At 50.0% G+C, this 19,947-nt stretch overlaps 1 protein-coding gene across 3 annotated transcripts; it reads right to left on the minus strand.

Moving 5' to 3' along the window:
* Nucleotides 1-204: 204 nt before the first annotated feature.
* On the minus strand, nucleotides 205-19,138 carry DND1 (DND microRNA-mediated repression inhibitor 1). Of its 3 annotated transcripts, none has more exons than XM_090065265.1 (5): nucleotides 19,009-19,138; nucleotides 5,789-7,060; nucleotides 4,689-5,150; nucleotides 1,892-2,311; nucleotides 205-1,495 (listed from the first exon to the last, which is right to left on the minus strand). In XM_090065265.1, exons 2-5 carry the CDS (start codon nucleotides 6,015-6,017, stop codon nucleotides 1,479-1,481), a joined length of 1,128 nt encoding a protein of 375 aa, XP_089921391.1. In that variant the 5' UTR covers nucleotides 6,018-7,060; nucleotides 19,009-19,138; the 3' UTR covers nucleotides 205-1,478. The 3 variants fall into 3 exon arrangements, with proteins under 3 accessions (XP_089921391.1, XP_089921392.1, XP_089921393.1); XM_090065266.1 differs by having other exon boundaries at nucleotides 5,789-5,906; nucleotides 19,009-19,137; XM_090065267.1 differs by lacking the exon at nucleotides 19,009-19,138 and having other exon boundaries at nucleotides 5,789-5,906; nucleotides 6,793-8,070.
* Nucleotides 19,139-19,947: the final 809 nt, after the last annotated feature.

A 19,947-nucleotide genomic window follows, 5' to 3' on the forward strand; every position in this document is an offset into this window, starting at 1 on the left:
GCCACTGCCCTTGGCCAGCAGCTAGTAAGCCTCTGTTCCACAAGATGGAGGAGCAGAAGGCATGCAAACCCAAGCCAAACTTGTACCAAAAGGCAAAATCCATTCTACCTAGGGGAGTCCTAGAGGCTATTTTCTGGTATGTTAGCAGTAAAAAGAACTAGCAAAGCATACCACACTTCAAGAAAATGACAACATGATCTAGAAATTGCCTTCCAGGCTACTTTAATACAAACCTCTGATGATTCAGAGTTAATAGTTGAAGGGGACTCATTCATACGCAGCTGCATGGATTATAAAAGCCATTGGGGAGTAGCTGGAATAGACCACAAGTGCCATTACCTTATAGCTCCTGGGTCATAAATATTTTGTTTCATTAGAAAGGTGATCAGACATTTTTTGTTAAAAAGCAGTTCAATCACCGCATTGAACATAACCCTGCCATTCAAAGTACAAGGTGCAGGGATCCCTTTTATATCCTGCTTATGGCTCAGCTTAGTCAACATGCATGCCTGGAAAAAAACAAACAAAACAAAACAAAGAGACCCCTGGACACTTCTAAGGCCAACAGTTTGGGCCTGGACTCTTCCTAGGGCTCAGACCAGGAAGCAGGCAGTATTTCAGGTGATATTTCCCATTCAGAGTACAGTGCCTTCGCATTCTTCTGCAGGACAGCAGTCCAATTCTATTGGTCCAAGGCCAGAAGAAAACTCAAAACATCTAAAACAAACAGAGCTTTCAAGAGAATTAGTCAAACTATATAAAAATAAACCTAGGGAAATGTTCAGGCAGGAATTTAAAACAGAACAATCTTTAACTTCCATGATTAAGAAGGAAGTAGGGCCTTGATTAGAGCTTCTGTGCGATTTGCAGTCCCTCCCAGGAACATTGGCCCTGGGCTCCCCATTTCAGCAAGGTTAGATAAATCAAGTCCACACAGTCTCATGCAATGAACTGTTCAAGCCTCTCCCAAACCATAGAACAAACACACACTTTTAAAGAGAAGGAAAATGACCCCCTCCACCCACAAACAACTGAACTGGGCAGCATTCTTTTCCTCCTTTATAGCCTAACATAGGTTGCCCCCCCCCCCCAGTACGCAAATTAAAAGTGCCAAATGCTGCCACCATCCTCTGGCTTGATCAGTTCCTCTGAGCAGAGCTGGAGCAGAGACAACACAGACACTAACAACCTAAACAATGTGTGCATAAAACAAACACCCTGATAGGACAAAAACAAAACAACAACAAACAAACCCACAACCAAACCAACAACAAAAAAAACTTAAGTGACTAAGGAGGCACGAGTAGCCTCCTCACAGAATGATTGTGTTCCTGTCTTGTAAGACCAGCTTACAAAACAAGTCCGAAATAAACAGCAGCCCCTTGCAGCACATGCCCACACACCAAAGCTGTCAACTTGCTCCTACAAGGTCACAGCAGCAGCAAAGGAAAGCATGAAGTTCTGTAGAAGCAGTCAGCCTAAAACAGTGGGTACCCTGTTGGGGAGAGAAAATAAATAAAGTGTAAAGCCATTTCCTCCTACAGGAATGATACAAATCAGAAAATCCCAAAGTCTTCCCTTATCTCTGTAGGACTACTCTTCCGAAAAGCAACATTTAACAAGCTACCTGAACTCAACTCAGTTTCCCTTCCCCGCCCCCCACCTGTACCAGTACTTTCCAACATCTCATTCTTGTACGTCTTTTTAGTTCAAAGCATCCTGGGATAGTAAGGATGCCCCATCCCAGAGGCCTTAGCCCTCTAGCAAAAAGGCACTATTGAAATTTTCATGCCTCTCCTCATTATTAAAGTGAGAATATAATCCCTGGATTTTTCACTGTCCTGAGCAGAATGTGTCTGCATATGCCCCAAAAAACAGTGTAAGGACTCACCTAAAGTTTTGAGTACTTGAAATGCTGCAGCATTCTTGGCTTTTTCATGTTCACTCAAGCCAGACTGTTCTGGCTTGATCCATATAAACCCACTGAAAGGGGAGGGATAGCCTGGAATCACCACTTGGTACCAGAACCTCATCCAGCCATCAGGATTCACTTGGACACATTTAGTCAGATACACAGGTTCCCCCAGCTGCTGCTTCTTGCACAAAGCACTGAGGTAATCCAACATACTGGAGAGTGGCACATGCAAGGGGGAAGGCACTGGGCCATCAGGCCTCTGGCTCGAAGCACCACCATCACAACCAAGCTTCAAGCCTTCAGAGGAGGTTTTCCCCAAGCTGTTACGGAGCTTCTGCTTCATCTCTGGTTTGAGCCAGTCCACATGAATTTCTTCTCCATGTAGATCCAAATTACCTGTGTAGAAGGGGACTCTGGTTTCAGTGCATCAGCACTTACCCTCCTGAGGTACATCCATTCATCCATCCGCTTAGTGCTCAGGAATATCAAGGTGAAGACAAGATGGGACAAGACTGCAGAAGTCTCATGCACCCCCCCCTCTCCCCCCACATACACAAGAATCATACAATTCTGGAGTTGGCTTTATGCTAATCCAATGGGTACAGAATGCCATCTTTAGACCCAGCTTGTAGGGGAAGCGACCCCAATCCCAAACTTGAAACAAGGGAACAGCAACTAGTTAGTTGACAGTCCAGTCCACTCATTCTTCTCTTAAGAATCTGCCACTGGCAATCTGGCATGATCATGACACCAGTCATTGAGATAATACCAATAGAACTGTACAGAAAGAGGCAACATGGTCCAAATGCTGCCATTTTAAAAGACAGTGATACTGGTCCTTTCAGAGGGATTTTACAGATCAGTAACTAAGGCAAACACTAGTCCCAAATCAGTGCTCTAAGGGTGCAGACACACAATAATCAAACCACTGCAAAAATCAGTGATTGGCAATGTGTTCACAACTGTCACAGTTCAGAAGTATCTGCATGTACACTGCCAAGTGTTCCAAGTAGAATGGTCATTTTCAGGCACTGCAGTGCTACTGAACTGTCTCCAGTGGGAAGTGCCTGGAGTTTCCCCATGATTTCCCTAGAGCAGTTACTCTCAGCCAGGGTGCCATGAGATCCCTTCAAAAAGGTGCTGCATGGTGCCACAAGTGTTAGCACAATTAAGTTTACAAAACATGATTCACAAGATAAACCCAGAGAATTCAAATGCAAAAGCCACAGCTACGGGTTTCCAAGTTCTTTGCAACAGAAACTTTTATGGGTGTACTGATACAGATTTTGGGGGCCAATACCAATATTTAAGGAGGCATAATCGGCTGATGCCAATCCAATACAGCTGCCATCAGCTGGTAAATCTGGTGTGGTGGAAGAGGAGGGGGGGACACAGGACAAAGGAGTGGCTTTGGGGGGGCAACTCCTGCAGCTGCTTGCACCCCAGGAGGGTGGGGGGGCCATGTGCCCCCTGGATCTGTGTGGTGTGGGCTGCAGCTGGTATTGTGTGGGGCTTTTCTTGCTGGGGGCTGGGCTCAGAGCAGGCTCCAGCCACCCCAAGTTTCACTGCAACTTCACTCCCAGCCCTGTGCTGCCACCCAGCACAGCCTGGGTTTTCCTAGTGCTTAGGTGGAGGCGGGGTGTTCAACCAGGGCTACACCAGGCAGTGCAGAGCTGGAAGTGGTGCTGCAGCAACATTTTGGGGTGGCTGCAGCCTCCTTCCAGCACCAGAGCCCACTACAAGTCCAGCGCTGGCTCTGACTCCACCCCACAGCTGCAGCCCACCACACCCCACAAAGATCAGGAGGCACATAACCCCCCACCCTCCCGGGGTGCAAGCAGTAGTAGGAGCTGCCTCCACCCCATGGGCCAGACCTACAACTTATCAGCTGAAGGCAGCTCTCCATGCTTCCAGCTCTGCTCTGTGCTGCAGCTGCATGCAGCACGGGCATTTATCAGCCCCATATCTGATGTAGACAGTTTTCTTTATATTGGTACAGGCAAATACAGTAAAAATTAAGAGCCGCATTTTCAAACTGGTGCCTCAAGTCTAAAAAGGTTGAGACCCACTGCCCAAGAGGGAGAGGAAAACCCAAATTGGCTTGACAGAGCAGGTGACTGCCTAAGGCCTTTATCAACTTAAGAAGAAAAAAAAATTCCCTAGAAAGCCACTTAAATTTCAGTTTGTCCCCCCTCCAGTGTGAAGTTGTTATGTGGGTGTGCTTTTAATGTTAAACACCTATCAACCGTTGGATGAGGGAGAACTGAGCCACTGCATAACAGTCACTTAATACCACAGAATGGCTGTCAATTCCATGCTTTGGCAATATGAATTGGCCCATTATTTGTTCATAGCCCAGAGGTAGGTGCACCCTACCCCACTTGCCTGTGCAGCAACCTGTACTAGAGCAGCCAGCTGCAGGGGAAGGAAAAGCAGCAAGTGATGCAGCGTGGGATGCCTGGAGGACTGACCAGACTTTAGTCACAGAAAGCTCAGTGTCACCACAGACATACTGCATTGGTTTAAGACAATATTACCCAGGTATACTTTTGAAGCATTCCAGGAAGTTTGAGCTGGCTTGTACACCTGGGCATTTGCCATTTAAGCCACATTTAAAAACGGCCCAAAATGTTGCATGTTCACACTACACAACTGTGTTTTGATATCTAATAAGCAAGAAATCTTTGCTGCTGTAGAATCTGTAACCACTGTGCCATTCTTCCCTTTTCCTCCCTTACCCAGTCTCACCCCTCTATGGCCATTTTAAAAGTACCTTCTGCTAGAGTTTTCTTGGCCATGGCAGCAGCCCGGTGAGAATGGTATTTCAGCACAGCAAGCCGTCCCTGTTTTCTGGAGGGGTTGGGATATAGGGACACATTCTCAACTCCTGTGGTCACCTCTTGTAATACCATCTGCAGCTGTCCCAAATTCACTGAGGAGGGGAGGCCATCCATACAGAGCTCACATTTCTCTATGCTCTTGCAGACCATGATGAGGCAGCCCTTTTGCACCTCAAAATTGTTCAGAGTTGTAATAGCCACCTGTGCGCTATGGCAATCACTGTACTTGGCATAAGCAAAGCCACGGTTGAGCCCACTGAATGTCATCATCAGGCGGAACTCATAAAGTTTTCCCACGCTTTGGAAGAGAGGGATCAGTTTGTTTTCATACATGTCTTGAGGGAGCTTTCCAATGAAGACCTCTGAGCCAGATGGTGGGGGATCTCCAACCCAACCTGTAGACATACATAAATTAGACAAAGAGGTGATGAAAAAAATACCTAGTCTCAGGCACCTTACCTTACCTATCCAGAGACTGTGGTACAGGAATACTGCAACTTTTTGTGGTACAGCCAAGCTGGACCTCAACTTATCTGAGGCATTATATGCCTACAACAGATCCCACTTGAACCAGCCTCTGCAGCACAGGTATCATTTCTGCAAAGGATTGGTCATGTGATGGGGCAGAAACAAGACTGCAAATTCAGGGGCACTGTTGCTTAGGAGAAAGAGAAGACAGCCCTCTTCACTACAAAGCCACTTAAAATTCCCTACTCACTGTTGTTATCTCCATGGAAACCATGAACAGGTTTGTCAATTTCATACTAGTTGGGCCCTGCTACACATTTAAGTTAAGCTGAATAAAAACCAGCTGGAGTCAGTACACTTTCTCAAGCAATAATTCTATAGCTGGTTGGCCCTTTACAGCTGGATAGTCATTTTTATTGTGTGACAATTGCTTTGCACATGTAGCCATTCTAAAAATATTGTGCAATTCACCAGTCAATTGGATACTATATGATGTAGTAGGGGCTACAGAGAAAGGCAGTTTGTCTGCAGCTAAAGTTAAGACACTCCAAAGCTTTCTACCTACCTGGTGGGGGACCTCCATACTTTCTCTGACCATTGACTTGTACCAGGTGGATGCCAGTCTCTTTCACCCAGGCCAGCAGAGCCGTTTTATTGGCCTGATTGATGGTGTCACTCCACATCTGTGAATGAATGAGAGTTTGTCCAAGGCTGGGAAGCCTCAGAGGTAAGGCCAGATGTGGTTGCCCAGCCAAAGAACAGTTAGTAGGAATACCCCCTCCCACCATAAGCATTCACATGCATTTCTACCCTCTACCAGAACAGTAACTAACCAGTAGAAAAGCTGATTTATTATAGATATACACCACTATGGGCAGATCTAGGATTTTGAAAAAGGGTGGTACAGATGAGTGTGATCATCACCACATATTAACTCAAATTTTTTTTTTTTCCCCAGTTGAGAGAAAACTAGATGCACTGACATGCTAGGGGCTCAATGCTATGTCATTCACTTTACAATCAAAGCCAGAACAAATATAAACTTCATTGCAAAGTATACCAATTTGTTACTTAATATATTAAGTTTAAAAAAACCCTGTAAGCTGAGCAAAAATAATCCAAGATAGTGTTTTCTTAGTTCTGTAACCATTAGACGTACATTTAACAATTTTGCTTAGATCCATAAAACAAAGTCTAGCCTTGAGCATGTTGACAGTGCATCTAACACTTCACTGTCAGTCACTTACACACCCGAGTTAATGTTCACTTGAGTTATGTTTCTAATTCTAACTTAAAAACTTTCTGCAGGGCTGTTATAGAGAGAACCTGGAACAGCAAAACACAGCAAAACTGAAGATGAAAGGATAACTTGATTACTGGACCATTAAGAGCATTAAAAAGAGAGCAGATCATTAACATTTATTGAGTAATGAGAAATTAGCAGGAGTAAAAGGTACATTATGATTAGGGACCTACTGAAATCACAATTTCACAGAAAACATGAAAATAGGTATTTTCTGCAAAAGACAGCAGGCTCGTTACAAAACAAAGAGAAAATCCGATACTTACCAGCAAGCAGAGAAAAGGGCAGGAAGCAAGTGAGAGAGAGTCTATGATGCAGGCTCAGCACAGGTGCCAAATCAGGAAAGCAACAGGGTTTGGGTGCCATCTTTTAAGCAACTGAAGCCTGAGGAGGACTGAGTAGGGATGAACAGTAAAAAGAAATCCTCCAACATGGCCAAATAAGTTTTAACTCTGGACAGTGGAAGGTGGTATCCTGCAGGGACCTCGCATGCAGATAAGAGGCAGACTCTTCTGTACTGCCTGCAACATGTCTCTGGATGTGTTGAGGGAAAAACAGTATAGATCAGACAAGTGTGGACATTTGGTTCCCCAGAGACAAGTAGCAGCAGCACAACTTGTGCTGCAGCCACTTGCCCTGAGGAATACCTGTGCCATGCATGCTTTAGCACATGTACAGCCCTGAGAAAAATCGCAATTTCGCAGACAGCATGGAAACTCTGACATTTGCCCCACACTGCAATTAAGCGTCACAAGAATACATGGCAGAAGGCTGGGGCTAATGAGGCTTAGCTGCCCACCAAATGTGAGGCAGCACAGAGGGCTGCAGGGTAGCACCGGGCTTCAAGTGGCTGCAGCTGGGGGGAGGGGGGGGCAGACAGACATGGAGCCTGCAGGAGGCTGGAATTGCAGGGCTGCAGCCCGATGGCAGGCAGAGCACTACCCACCACAGCCAGTAAGTTGGTGAAGGGGAAGAGACATGGGATGGGGCCGATCTAGGCCCCAGGTTAAGGGAGGGAATGGGGCCCTAGGGTGGGTGGTGGGGTGCTCTGTGCCTGGGCAGCTTGTCCAGGGGTACAGGGGGGCTTTCACTGCTGTGCATACCTCAAGAGAGGCCTACAGTCAGGCGCCACCCAGATCTGTGTGCAGCACGGAGGTGGGCTGGGCTCTGCACACTGCTGCCAGTGCCTTGGGAGCCTGCTGCCGCCGGCTCCTAAGGCAACAGCAGCAGGGTGCAGATCCCAGCCCACAGCAGCAGCCTGCCTCTGCCCCACACACAAATCCAGGCGACACTCCTGAGGTGCGCAGTGTTGGGAGCCTCCCCACGGTCCTGGGTGAGCTGGCCGGGCCCCGAGCATCCCACCATCTGCTCCAGGGCCCCATGTACTTGAGCTCCTGCCCCACTCCCTCCCTCACTGTGGGGTCCTCAATCTGCTCCACACTTCTTCCCTGACTTACCTGCTCAGGTGGGCAGTGCTCCGCACGCCGTTTGGCTGCAATCCAGGCTGCCTGAAGGCTTCATGTCTGTCTGTCTGAGAGTACCACCCCCCTCTTCCCCCTCCCTGCAGCTCCCCAGAGCCTGCACTCTGGCTACCCTGTGACCCTCTGTGCTGCCCCATGTTTGGAGGGCTAAGCCCTGTTAGCCCCAGCCTTCCACCACTTATGGCTGTGTGCCTGCCTGCTGCATGTGTGCAGGTAAAGTATTTTTGGCAGAATATTCACTGAACTACTGCAACCCATTTGCCAAGGTAGTTCCATGAATATTCTTTGAAAAAATGATACTTTACCCACATGTGCCGCAAAATTTCCAATAAGAAACCTGTGATTTTCTCGGGGCCCTAGGCATGGGCAAGTTGTCCCAGGTGGGGTAGGGGAGGCCGAGGCCAGCACTGGGCTGACCCCAGTAGCCTTACTTGGGGTCCTGGGGGCTCCACTTTTGAGTGGTGTGCCCTGCTCCGTTTTTTTCCTCCAGAGGGTTCCCACCACTGTGTGCACCTCAGGAGTGCCCCCTGGATTTGAGAGTGGGGCACAAAAAAGAAAGCGCACCTGTGAAAAACAAAAACGGAGTAGTGCATGCATGGGCAACACACCCTTGCAGTGCAGAGAACATCTAGATGTGTGGTATGTGGCACTGCAGACATATCCAGATGAGCACAGTATGGGCTTAAGAATCCTAGGTGCACATGAAGTGAAAGGCTGCTGCAGAGGCTGAGGATCAGAGCAAGAAACAAGCAATCATGTCCTCACTCTTTAAGAAGACCACGTAAGGCAGCCTGGCAAGGCAAATGGAGGCATTTTGCCTTGTGGAGGCTTTCACAGCAGTGAACAACCTGCTGGAGAAACTCAATCACCTTTAGATATGTGAAGGCTCAGAAAAAGAAAAAACCCAAAAAACAACACAAAAACAAAAACAAAACCCAACTGGTTTTCCCCCCCCATTTTTTCCTGAAAGATTGCAAAAAATTAAAAAACCCTTCTTAAATATTTTCTTTTAGAATGATGAATAAAAATTCATAAGACAAGGTGTTTATATATTGCTATCCTTTACTCCCCAAAAAGGAGTTCTAATAATTATGTAAAAGGAAGACTTATGCAAGACTATCAACAGTATCAGATCATTACAATTTCTGTATGCTGAGGACATGAGGTATAGTACAACTGTCAAAAGCAAGAGCAAGATGCATTTCTGCCACCAGGGAACACTGCCATTTTCACAAAAGGAACAAGAATTCAGTGCCTTTTTTTTTTTTTTTTTTTGCTTGGGGACTTCCTCTATTGTTGACTTTTGATCTAGAGCAGGGGCAGGCTATTTTGGGAGAAGGGCTGCTTACCCAGTTTTGGCATGCTGTTGAGGGCCACACAGGTAGCCCTGCCCTGGTGCCCCACACTCTGGTCACCATCTTGGGACGAATGTCCTAGGGCCAGCACCAACAGGGCCCAGAGCAGGGTGCAGGCTGGCAGGGGTCTGCAGAGCCTGGCTGGGCTGCACCAGCAGGGAGAAGGGAGCTGGCCTGGTTCCAGAGAGCCCCTGCTGGCTGGGACCCTGTACCCCTGCTGCCACTGGCCCTAGGACACTGGTATGGGCCTAGTGCTCCTTCACCCACTCACTCCCAGTGGCTCCCCAGCCCCATGGTACAGGCAGGGGGCAGCGCACACCTCCAACCCCCTGCTCGCCGGTAAGGAATGAGCTGGTGCTAAGCGCAGGGAAAAGCAGCCCATTGCCTGCCCTGTGGCCAGTGCTCTCTGCTACAGCCACTCACAGCCTGCGCGGGGCTGTCCTGGGCAGGCACAGGCAGCCCCACATGGGCTGCAAGCAGCTGCAGCGCGGGACTCCGGCCATGGAAGGGGCTGCTCCCCCCGCCCCCCCAGCACCAGCTTGTAACCTGCCCCTGCTGCCAGCCTGGGCCCCATGCCGACTCTGGGCTCATGCCGACTCTGGGCTCACCCGCTGGGACTGTGCATGGCGGAAGCAGCAGCTGCAGCCCCCCCCACTGCTTGCCATGCTGGGCAACATTTGCTGCTGCTGCCTGCTTGTGCACTGGGCAGCTCAGCTGCGGTGGTGGCAGCCTCACCACAGCTTACCAAGACATTCCTTACCAAATGGTCCAGATAAAAATCAGTTGTTTTTGAGAATTTAAGTGCATCTCCACTTACAAGTACAGAAGAAGGAAAAGTGAAAGACAGACTGGAAGAATTTTGTTGCCAATCAGTTCATGCTGCTGCAGATCTCTTGGATCCAAGATTCAGAGGCAGAATCGGTGCCACTCAGATATCCCACCAATATATCAGAGCACCTCTAGCTCCAGGCAATAGCTGTGAAGCTGAACCAATACTATAAGTACAATCTGTCACTGTGACATGGGTCACTTAGTCAGCTGCATCCCTTTTTAGTGCTGCTCACATTTTGGACCCCAACTAAGTGCCTGTTCGGAGTTGTGATGCTCAGCTTGCGAAATCAATCCCTGGATAAGGGAAAGAGCACACATGACAAGGAACATTCTGCTTACTAGAGCTGCCCTGAGATTTTTTGGGTTGATACCGACAGCCAATTAAGGAGGCATATCTGCCAATACCAATCCCATTTCCAATAGGCAGCCCAGCAGCTTGGAGAGCAGCGTTCGGCTGGCAAGTCTGTTGTGGTGGAAGGGAAAGGGCATGGGAGCAGGGGACAACGACACAGGTAGAGGCCCCCTGCAGTAAGGGCAGGAGTGGTGCTGGGACAGGACACAGGACAGAGCTAGGACTCATCTGGGGAATGGGGGGGGGGGGGGGGGGGGAAGAAGGCCTGCTCCCACCGCTGCCGCTTGCCCTGTCCCGAGCATAGCCTGGCTTAGTCCCACCAGGAAGAGCCGGCGCAGCCCCAGGCCCAGCCAGGAGCAGCAGCAGCAGCCCTCCCCACCCCATTCACAGATCCAGGAGCATATGGCTCCCATGCCCTTCCAGAGGTGCATGCTTGGGTGGGAGCCCCCCCACCCCTCCAGACAAGCCACAGCTCCATTCTGTGCCCTGCCCTGGCTGGACAGCCCCAGCCCTAGCACCACTCCCTCCCTCACCACAGGGGCCTTGATCTGCCACCCTCCCCCCATGCCCCTTCCATCCCATCTCCCCTTCCACAACAACAGACTTACCAGCTGGGCGCAACTCTCCAAGCTGCCAGTCTGTGCTCCTCACATCTAGGTGCTGTGCTGCAGCTGCACGCATGCACGAGGCATTTGTCAGCCACATCAGGCAAAAAAAAAGCCAATTTCCAATATAGTCAATTTTCTTTATATCGGTGCCAATCCAACATCAGGTCGATGCATCTGTGCACCTCTACTGCTTACGTGAACTTTGTCAAAGAGTGCCAGAAGTCTGTGCCTGTGGGACTCTTTCTGATTAGTTTCTACATCTGTACACCCTGGCAGAACAATGAATGCCTCACCATACCAACAAATTCAGTGTACAGACAAGTGTTCATCCCAGAGAGACAGTGAATGTCAGCAGCAACTGCTGGTGGATGGTGCATGCTAGCATTTAAGCATGAACTGCCTGTCTCAAGATTAGCATTGATTAAACTCCTTTTTACAACATCATTTAATAAAGTATGGTGATGCTATTAGTTATAATTCATATTGTGTATAGCTTTACTTTCATAAGACACTTCAGTTTAGAGTTTAACTGAATGCTTATATTGCTTAATACTGTGTCAATTAATGGCTTTCACGTGCTTAAACTGGGGTGAGAGGTGGGACTGCTAGGGCTCCTTGGTCAAAAGCATGGGGGACCCTGCTGTGATAAGCCCACCAAAATGATGGCCAGCCCCACAATCAACCTGTGAAATCAGCTGCCTGGCTCCTTGATTTCAATAGGTCCCCAATTATGATGAGCCACAAAGTCGACCTACTCCCTCAGCACTTCCTACATAGAAATGCTGATGCCTTTCTGGGGCAGTTTTAAAGTCTGGATTCCTGTTCCACCCAAAGGAGGAATGGGGGTGGGGGCGGTGCAGCCACACCACCGTACCCCCAACCACCTCCACATACCACCTCTCTCAACAAAGGCTGAGGGCAGTTTATTCCAAGACCAAATAGTTTATAAAGCAAGGGGGAACAAAACAGATTTCCTAAATAACTTCTGATCCCATGAGCCAGATGAGTTCGATAGAGCTGGCCCATGGGCCTGATCAAGACCCACATGCCAGGATTGGGCACTGGGGCCTGATACTGCCCTCTCCAAGCCCATGTGTCAGGATTTGACTCTGGGGCCTGGTGCCATCCCTGCTTAGCACTGCCTGCTAGGATCAGGTACTGATCCAGTGCCACTACTCTCCCTGCTGCCAAGTTTCTGGATCTGTGGGGAGCCCTGTGGGCCAAATGGCATGGGGTGGAGGCAGCCCATGGGCCAGATGTAATATTGTTTAGGACAAGGGTATTCAACAACTTAGCCTTGCTTACACCTGCCCAAGTAAGCTAACCTTACAGGACTTTCAGATACCCAGGCTCAGGCTCTGGTGGTGTTACCCATCAGCTCTGTGTCCATAAGGGAACCCTGGCACCAGCTTGCTGGACTTAAAGGACTTCCCCCCCCCCCCGCTCAACCCAGAACCAAGCAGAAAAGTATAATAACTCTCTCAGGCCATACGTTCCTCAGTCCCAGTATGGGATACCCATTTAAACTTGGTTGACTAAAACTCAGTTGCTGGGCTAGGGAATGCTGAGGCAAGAGACTGGGTATGGGAGACATTTCAACAATGGTTAAGGACTCATCACAATGTCCAGTCTGTTGGAGCCCTGACCACAGATGCCATCGTACTTTTCCTAGGATGACTAGTGGAAGTCCTCACCGCAAAATTTATGAACGCTCCAAGTAATCCCCTTAAGTATGTTAAAAGACTACAGTAAGATCTGAAAGTCATGCTAAGCTAAGGCTATTCACGATAGGTAAAATACAAAACACTGATGCTGACTTCACAGTGCAAGCATAGCTAGGCTATCTAAGATGAAACAATGCAGTAACCCTTCCAGCCAGCTCTTAGGTGTCTGGTTACTCCTTAAAACTTCGTTTTTCAATCAGTTTCTTGAGATGTTCCAAACCAGATAACCCCTTGTCACTGAAAAAGGCAATTCATTTAAATAGAAACTGTTTATATAAACATCATCATTTTCCCTATCAGTTATGGCTTGGGGGCCTCTCGATTTACACAGTTAAAAGAATGTTTTGAAGAGGCTGGACTAAGGGTATACAAAAAAACCCCTCAAAACAGTAAAGCAGCAAACAGTGTGCTTTGAGAGGGAATCTCTGACACTATCCACTGTTGTTCTCAAGAAGCTGGGATAAACAGACTGTCTCTCTTGGTTGCCTGTTTAACCTTCAACTATCATGTTAGGAACTTTTAACACCCAAGTGCCTTGGAACAGCAAGATTCCAGTTCTCTTAGCATAGCTTTCTGAACCTGAATTTTATTAGTTAAGCTTGAGCTAGGTTTCCTCAAATACTCAATTGAACCAGAGTTATGTTGTAATTGTTTTTGTTTTTCCTTGCATGGCTATTACTACTAGCACCATCATAAGTTTCATATACTTAGCAATTAATAACTTGTCAAACTGGTAGTAACTGGGTGCATTTTTCTTTCTCTACTTCCTCTTCCCTACTTACTCTGCAGCAATGCTTCTTTTACCCCAGCCAAAGATCCTTGTAAAGCTGCAAAATACTGTGGAGTCCGCTCATCAAGAGGTTATCATTACTAGGACACTTAGGGCAAAAGATTGGGACGTGCCAAGTTTGAGACCCATAATGGGATCAGCTTGTATGGGTTGATTGACCCAGTTTGGCTCAGACATCCCTAATGAACTGAATGCTGGCCCATGAGGGTGTCAGCTGGACACCCAGCCTGATTCAGAGGTATTCTGTTCACCTGCATGCTTGTGTCCAACTGCATTTTACTGTTTCCCTGATGAACTGGGATATGAGGGTGTCAGCCTGTACATGCTGATCAACCAAGTCAAGCACGCCACGTTAGAGAGAGAGAGAAAAAAAAAAAAGACACATTTGGTGGCTGGAGGAACCCAGCCCTATTGAAACAGAGTCCTGCAAGATAGCTCCACTGGGGGGTGAAGACTTGCAGAAGGGAGAGATAAGAGCTCCATATAGAAACTCAAGTAACACAAGCAACACACTGATAGAATTACAGAGACCCCAGAAATGTACCCCTAATAAGTGAACACACCCCAAAGTGATGGGCACATCTGGTAATAGCAGGTCTCAAGGCACAAGTTCCAGAGCAGAGAACCAGCTAATCAGGAATAAACCTCCATGTTTTTGCCAAGTGAAATTGGCACAATGATGGTACTTGCCAGAGGTTGTTCTCAGCTGAACTCATGGATCATGACAGGACACAAGGGAGAATAATCTTGGACAGTTCATCCATAAATGGCCTATATACCTACTTCTCCTCATGTCAAAGGGGAACATTAAGAAGCCAGACAAGACTTGCTATGCAAGATGCAAGGCTCTCTTAGGGTGATAATTTATCAAACCAACTGCAGAGTTGGGACAGAGTTGGACAAGCTTTCAAATACAAAACATTCTTCTTCAGGTCTGAGGAATAAAATCCAGTCTATACAGTTAGTCCAACAGAAGACATCACCCTAACAAAATCCTTCTTTCTGGCATAATTCCTGGACAGCTACAACACCACTCTTAACACTGCTATGGCTCATTATGTCAGAAATCTGCAGAGATTCCCCTCTCATCAAGGACCGTTTCCCTGGTCTGGTGCTACTACACCATAGCATGATGTAAATATCATCTAATGAGTCCATGTACTTCACCCATGTAAGAATCGTGGAAGCATCCTGCTCCCCCCACCTCATTCTGAGGCGAGATGGAAACAGAGGTTCTCACTGTAAAGAAGTGGTTTAAAATAAAGCAAAATGCATAAAGCGTACCAAGTAGTGAAGAAATAGCCACCACCTACCAGCCTCAAATTTGATCCGAAACAGCACTAGCATGGAAAATGATTGTCAATTTGACTTATTCATACCAATGACAAGCTGCATTCTTCATTTTATATATATTTTTTTTTTTTTTATAGCTGAAAGGATGCAAAAAAAAATAAATAAAATAAAATAAAAAAAATAAAAAAATGGCAGCTACCTGACCTAACCCAAAGATACCAGCTGTTTTCTTAGTTACAAAATTACTGAAACTAAGAAAAGGATTTGAGACCCTGAGCATGTGACAATGGAAAGTTTAAAATTTAGTCTTTATGAAATTCTTGGGTAAAATAGATGCAACCCATTGAATAGATGTTCTTATTTTCATTTAAAAGGAACACAAATAAGACATCCACAAGCACTAACTTGGAATTTGGAAAAGTTGAAGAGCCACTATTGGGTTTGTCCCAGGAACATAGGATTGGGCAAGGGGGAAGCCACACCTGCAGATAAACGAGAAGGGAAAAACAATCTACTTGTTCCAGGGCTCCAAAGCAGTGAAGTGTGCTGGGGAGTACTGCCTACGCAGTTTATCAGCCACGCTGACCTACAGCTGTGACTGCGTGATGTCATCAGGAGACGTTACCCGATGGGGATAAAAGCCGGCCCCAAGAGTGTGGAAACGGGCATGCTGGGAACAAAGAGCGCAGTGGGGAGCTGAAGATCTGGCAGGGGGTGAATCGGTGGCTGCAAGCCCTCCCCACCCCAGAGAGGAACAGCATTGGCCGGGGCAGGAAAGCCGGCATGGAGACTAGTGGCAGCGGCAGCAGGACCTATCACAGCCACCACTGGGACCGACCAGTTCAGCAGCGAGCTGGAGGGACCAGCTGAGAGATCGGCAGCAGCGGGAGCCACCGAGCACAGCAGTAACAGGTGCAGCAGAGGCGCTGAGCTAAAGAGGGCTCCGGCAGGAGCCAAAGGAGATCCTGATTGGGGTGGGAGCACAGGTCCCAGCCCAGGGAATGCGCCTGCCGAAGTCACCGGGGAAGCGGAGTCAGCTATAGCACTAGGGCTGCTTCCTCTTCCCCCGCTTTCCTTTCTTCTTTTCCCCTTATTGTGTTTTTCCCCCCTCACTGTTTTGTTCCCTCTTGGTCTTTGTTGGCAGGGCTTAGGGGTCCTCACTGTCAGGCTTGTGTTGTGGTGGTGGCGTAGATTCTTTAGTTTTCCTTTCTTCTCATTCTGTTTTCTTTCCCCACCCAGCACGGGTTTACCCAGCGCTTTCCATTGGACTTCAGGAGACCAGGGGCCTTGACAGAGGATCGCAGGGTGCAGTGAACGTGGTGGTGGTCAGTGGCATCCCCCTGGAATATCCAGAGAATGTCTTGGAAGACGGGACATCTCGAATCTCCTCAGACCCAGGTGGAACCTCAGACATTCTTCCACAACGAAGGGGACATAGATCATCATCCAAGGGTCAGTTGCAAAGAGATCTGGAGGCCTGTCTCAAAGGGTGGCACATGGCCAGGGTATAGGGAAGGTTGGAGCCCCGCGGACACTCGCCAAGGGATGTGATGACTCTGGAGGCACCCTCAAAGGAGACTCCCTACACTGGAGATCCATCCCAAGTTGTGGCAGGCAAGTTTGGGGGCCACTCCGACAGCGACTGAGGGATCCTCCGGGGCCTACACCAGACTCCTTGGCACACAGGACCAGATGCCTGTACAAAGGCAGTGTGACAGCAGATCATAGAGCGGAGGCGGACACAGGGTTACAGTGATCCGGCCAAGCCCTTTGGAGAGAATCACAGGCAAGGGCAGGCAATTACTTTGGGCAGAGGGCCACTTACCAAGTTTTGGGAAGCTGTCAAGGGCCACATGGGTAGCCCTGCTCCTTGACAGTTGCCCTGCCCCTGGTTGCCATATTGGGACCAGAAATCCAACCCCCTAGCCCCTGACCTTTGCCACTGGAAGTCCCTCTCCTTGCCCTGGAAGTACTCCTTTTGGGAAGAAGGGTACTGTGACCTGGAAACTGTGAAAAAGATATATATATATGCACGTGCACATGTACCATCTACTATAACCTATTCAAAAATATTTTTCTACTGATTTCTGCATTTACAAAAAGTGTATCTAGAGGTGGCTGCATAACAGCTTAAAATACACTCCTACTGTGCTTTTTGTGTGGACAGCAAGGGGTATAAGTGGCGGTGTGGCTGGGAAGAGTGTGTGTGGGTATGGTGGCTGGGTGTGTGCTAAGAGAGCCAGGGCCAGGCTGCCAGCTCCATAGCATGCAGCTCTAGAACACTGCACGTGAGCCTCACACGATGCAGCCAGGCAGACACCATGCCCAGGCACCGCACTTCTACAGCCCCATCCTGGGTCTTTGCCAGTCCCAGGGCACTTGCACAGGCTCCGTGTTTCTGCCTGCAACCACCTTTCCCTGTGTTCCCTCCTGCAGGCTTGCCCACTGCTCCCTGCAGCTGCCCTGCTTCCTGCAGCGCTCCCCACGGCCTTCTGCCAGGACCTGCCGCAGCCTTGCTGCAACTCCGCTGCCTGCCACAACCATCACTTACCATGGCTCCATCTGCCAGAGGCCCCCATGCCGATGCTGCACACCGGGGCCCACTGTGCCTGTGCCACTGCCACCCACTGGGGCTCTACTGCCCGCTGGGTCCTGGCCACGGCTCTGCCACCCACTAGGGCCCATTTCCTGCTGTGGCTCTGCTGCCTCCCCACCACACAGCTGTGGCTCTGCTGCCTGTCAGGGCCTGCTGTGGCTCCGCTGCCCACTGGGGCTCCGCCACCTACCCGGTCCTGCTGCGGCACTGCCACCCACTGGCTCTATAGAGCCAGAGGCTTCTGGTTGGGGGCTGAGGGTGGGAAGGGGGTGAGGGTAGAGCCAGGCTAGACTTGCTGCTCAGCCACAGGCTCCGGCTGGGTCCTGCTGCCACTGGTCACCTATATTGACAGAAGCCACAGGCAGATATAAAATTAAATTTTCTAAAATTTTTAAAAAGGTCCTGTGGGCTAGATAGAGTGGGCTGGCAGGCCAGATCCAGCCCATGGGCGGTATTTTGCCCACCCCTGCTCTTAGGTGTCCCTGCAGTTAAACCTTTACCTTTAAATTTCTGTGCAAGTGCGTAAATAGGAGTCTCCAGCTTCTAGAAGGAAGCAGAGATTCAACTTGCGACTGCAAAACAACATGTCTCTTGGAAAGGAATCAGCTGCCCACCACAGCCAATTTAACAGAGCACGGCAACTTGAGGTGCCCAAAATTTGTCTGTAGAGAACTGGCAGTCAGTATAACAGAACCATCCAGACCAGCATTTCTCCCATGGGCTGCGAAACAGGAAGTTCAGAGGATGCAGAATAGACCCCTTTAACTCAGAACAGAGTCTCTTCCCATCAACAGCAGGACAACCCTCAGCCCCTGTGCCACCCTGGCTTTCCACAAATCTAGAGATGTTGCCAGCCCCTAGGTTGGAGGGGAGGACAAGGACCACATCAGGAGAAGGAAGACCCATATACAGGGCAGCAATGGAGAGAGGAGAAGGAAGAGGACAAGAGCTGAAGCTGAAAGAGTAAAACGGAGCAGATGAGGGAAGCAAGCCAGAACCAGCCTCTCCAGAGAAGCTGCAAGGGAAGCCCAGTGCGGCTCGGAGCCCTACACAAGCTCCAGGTGCGGCAGCTCGAGGCCCGGCCCCTCGCAAGACGACACGCGCGGGCCGGCAGTTGCAGAAGCGCGGGAGGAGCCGGTGGCTCCACGCCACGGAGCCGAGGGAAGGAGGCGGCCGATCCCGCGCCCTGGCACGCGACGTCGAAGGGAGCCGCGTCCCGGCAACGGCGGGACCTGGGCCGCCCGCCCCGCGCCCCTCCCTGCGCACGGGCAGCCCCCGCGGCCGGAAAAGCCTCGTGGTTCGCGCCCCACCCCCGCCCGAGGTGGCCGGCACGCGGGGGACTGTCCGGGCGGCCGACACGCCCGAACGGGGCCGCCAGCGCCACGAGCCGGGCCGGGCGGCCACATACTCAGCAACTGGACCCCTCGGCCCCAGCCGGGCCCTAGCGCCTACCTGCCCCTCCATGGCGAGCGCGGCCGTCGAGCTGCAGGGGGTGGGTCCCGGCCCCTTTATAGCCCCCGCCCCGCCCCGGCCTCGAACCTTCCAGCGCGCCCCACCCGCGGGGGCCGGGCCTCCTGCTTGTTCTCAACCCCCAGCCCTGGAGGCGGCGGGCCGGGCCGTGGGGCATTGGCTCCCTCTGTCGGCCCGCCGGCACCACGCTCCAGCGGCCGCCGCCGCCTCGCTCCGCGGGCTAGTGACCCAGCCGAGGTGTCCTCGCCCTCCCCTGCCGGCTCCCCCGACCTGCCCCGGGGTCCCCGCACCGCGCCCAGAGGTGCCGTCTCGTCCGGCCAAAGCGCCACTGCACCCAGCCCCTGCCATGCTGCCTGGGGCCTCCTTGCCCTAGGGGATCTGCGCCTCCCCTTCAGCACCCCACTGCCCTCTTACCTACCTACCTACCTACCTTTACAGTGCTGGCTGCAATCACCTGTTCAGCTACCTCTCCTCACCACCTAAATATACCCTCTCCCACCCCAAAGCCAACCCCTTCCTCTGCCCTCTCCTTAGTTAATGTTTTCCTTTCTGAACAGCTTTTTGGCAATGGAGATTCCCTCCAGAGACCCTCCCTTGGGCACTTCACTTACAGCCTATCCCAGAGAGAGACTTGAAGCTTCATTTGATACAAATTAAAAGATGAAGAAAAACATGGGGCCTCCATACCCGCAGGGGCCAGCCCCCATAGAATCACAGAACATTAGGGTTGGGAACGACCTCAGGAGGACACATCTGGTTCAACCACCTGCTCAAGACAGGGACACCCCCAGCTAGGTCATTCCAGCCAAGGTTTTGTCAAGCTAGGTCTTAAAAACCTCCAAGGAAGGTGTCCACAACATTTCTGCATAACCTGGTCCAGTGTTTTATTCTCCTTTTGAGAAAATTTTTCCTAGTATCTAA

This window comes from Crocodylus siamensis, chromosome 10, assembly GCF_052110815.1.
Source record: "Crocodylus siamensis isolate JL-2025a chromosome 10, ASM5211081v1, whole genome shotgun sequence".
Taxonomy (NCBI): Eukaryota; Metazoa; Chordata; order Crocodylia; family Crocodylidae; genus Crocodylus; species Crocodylus siamensis.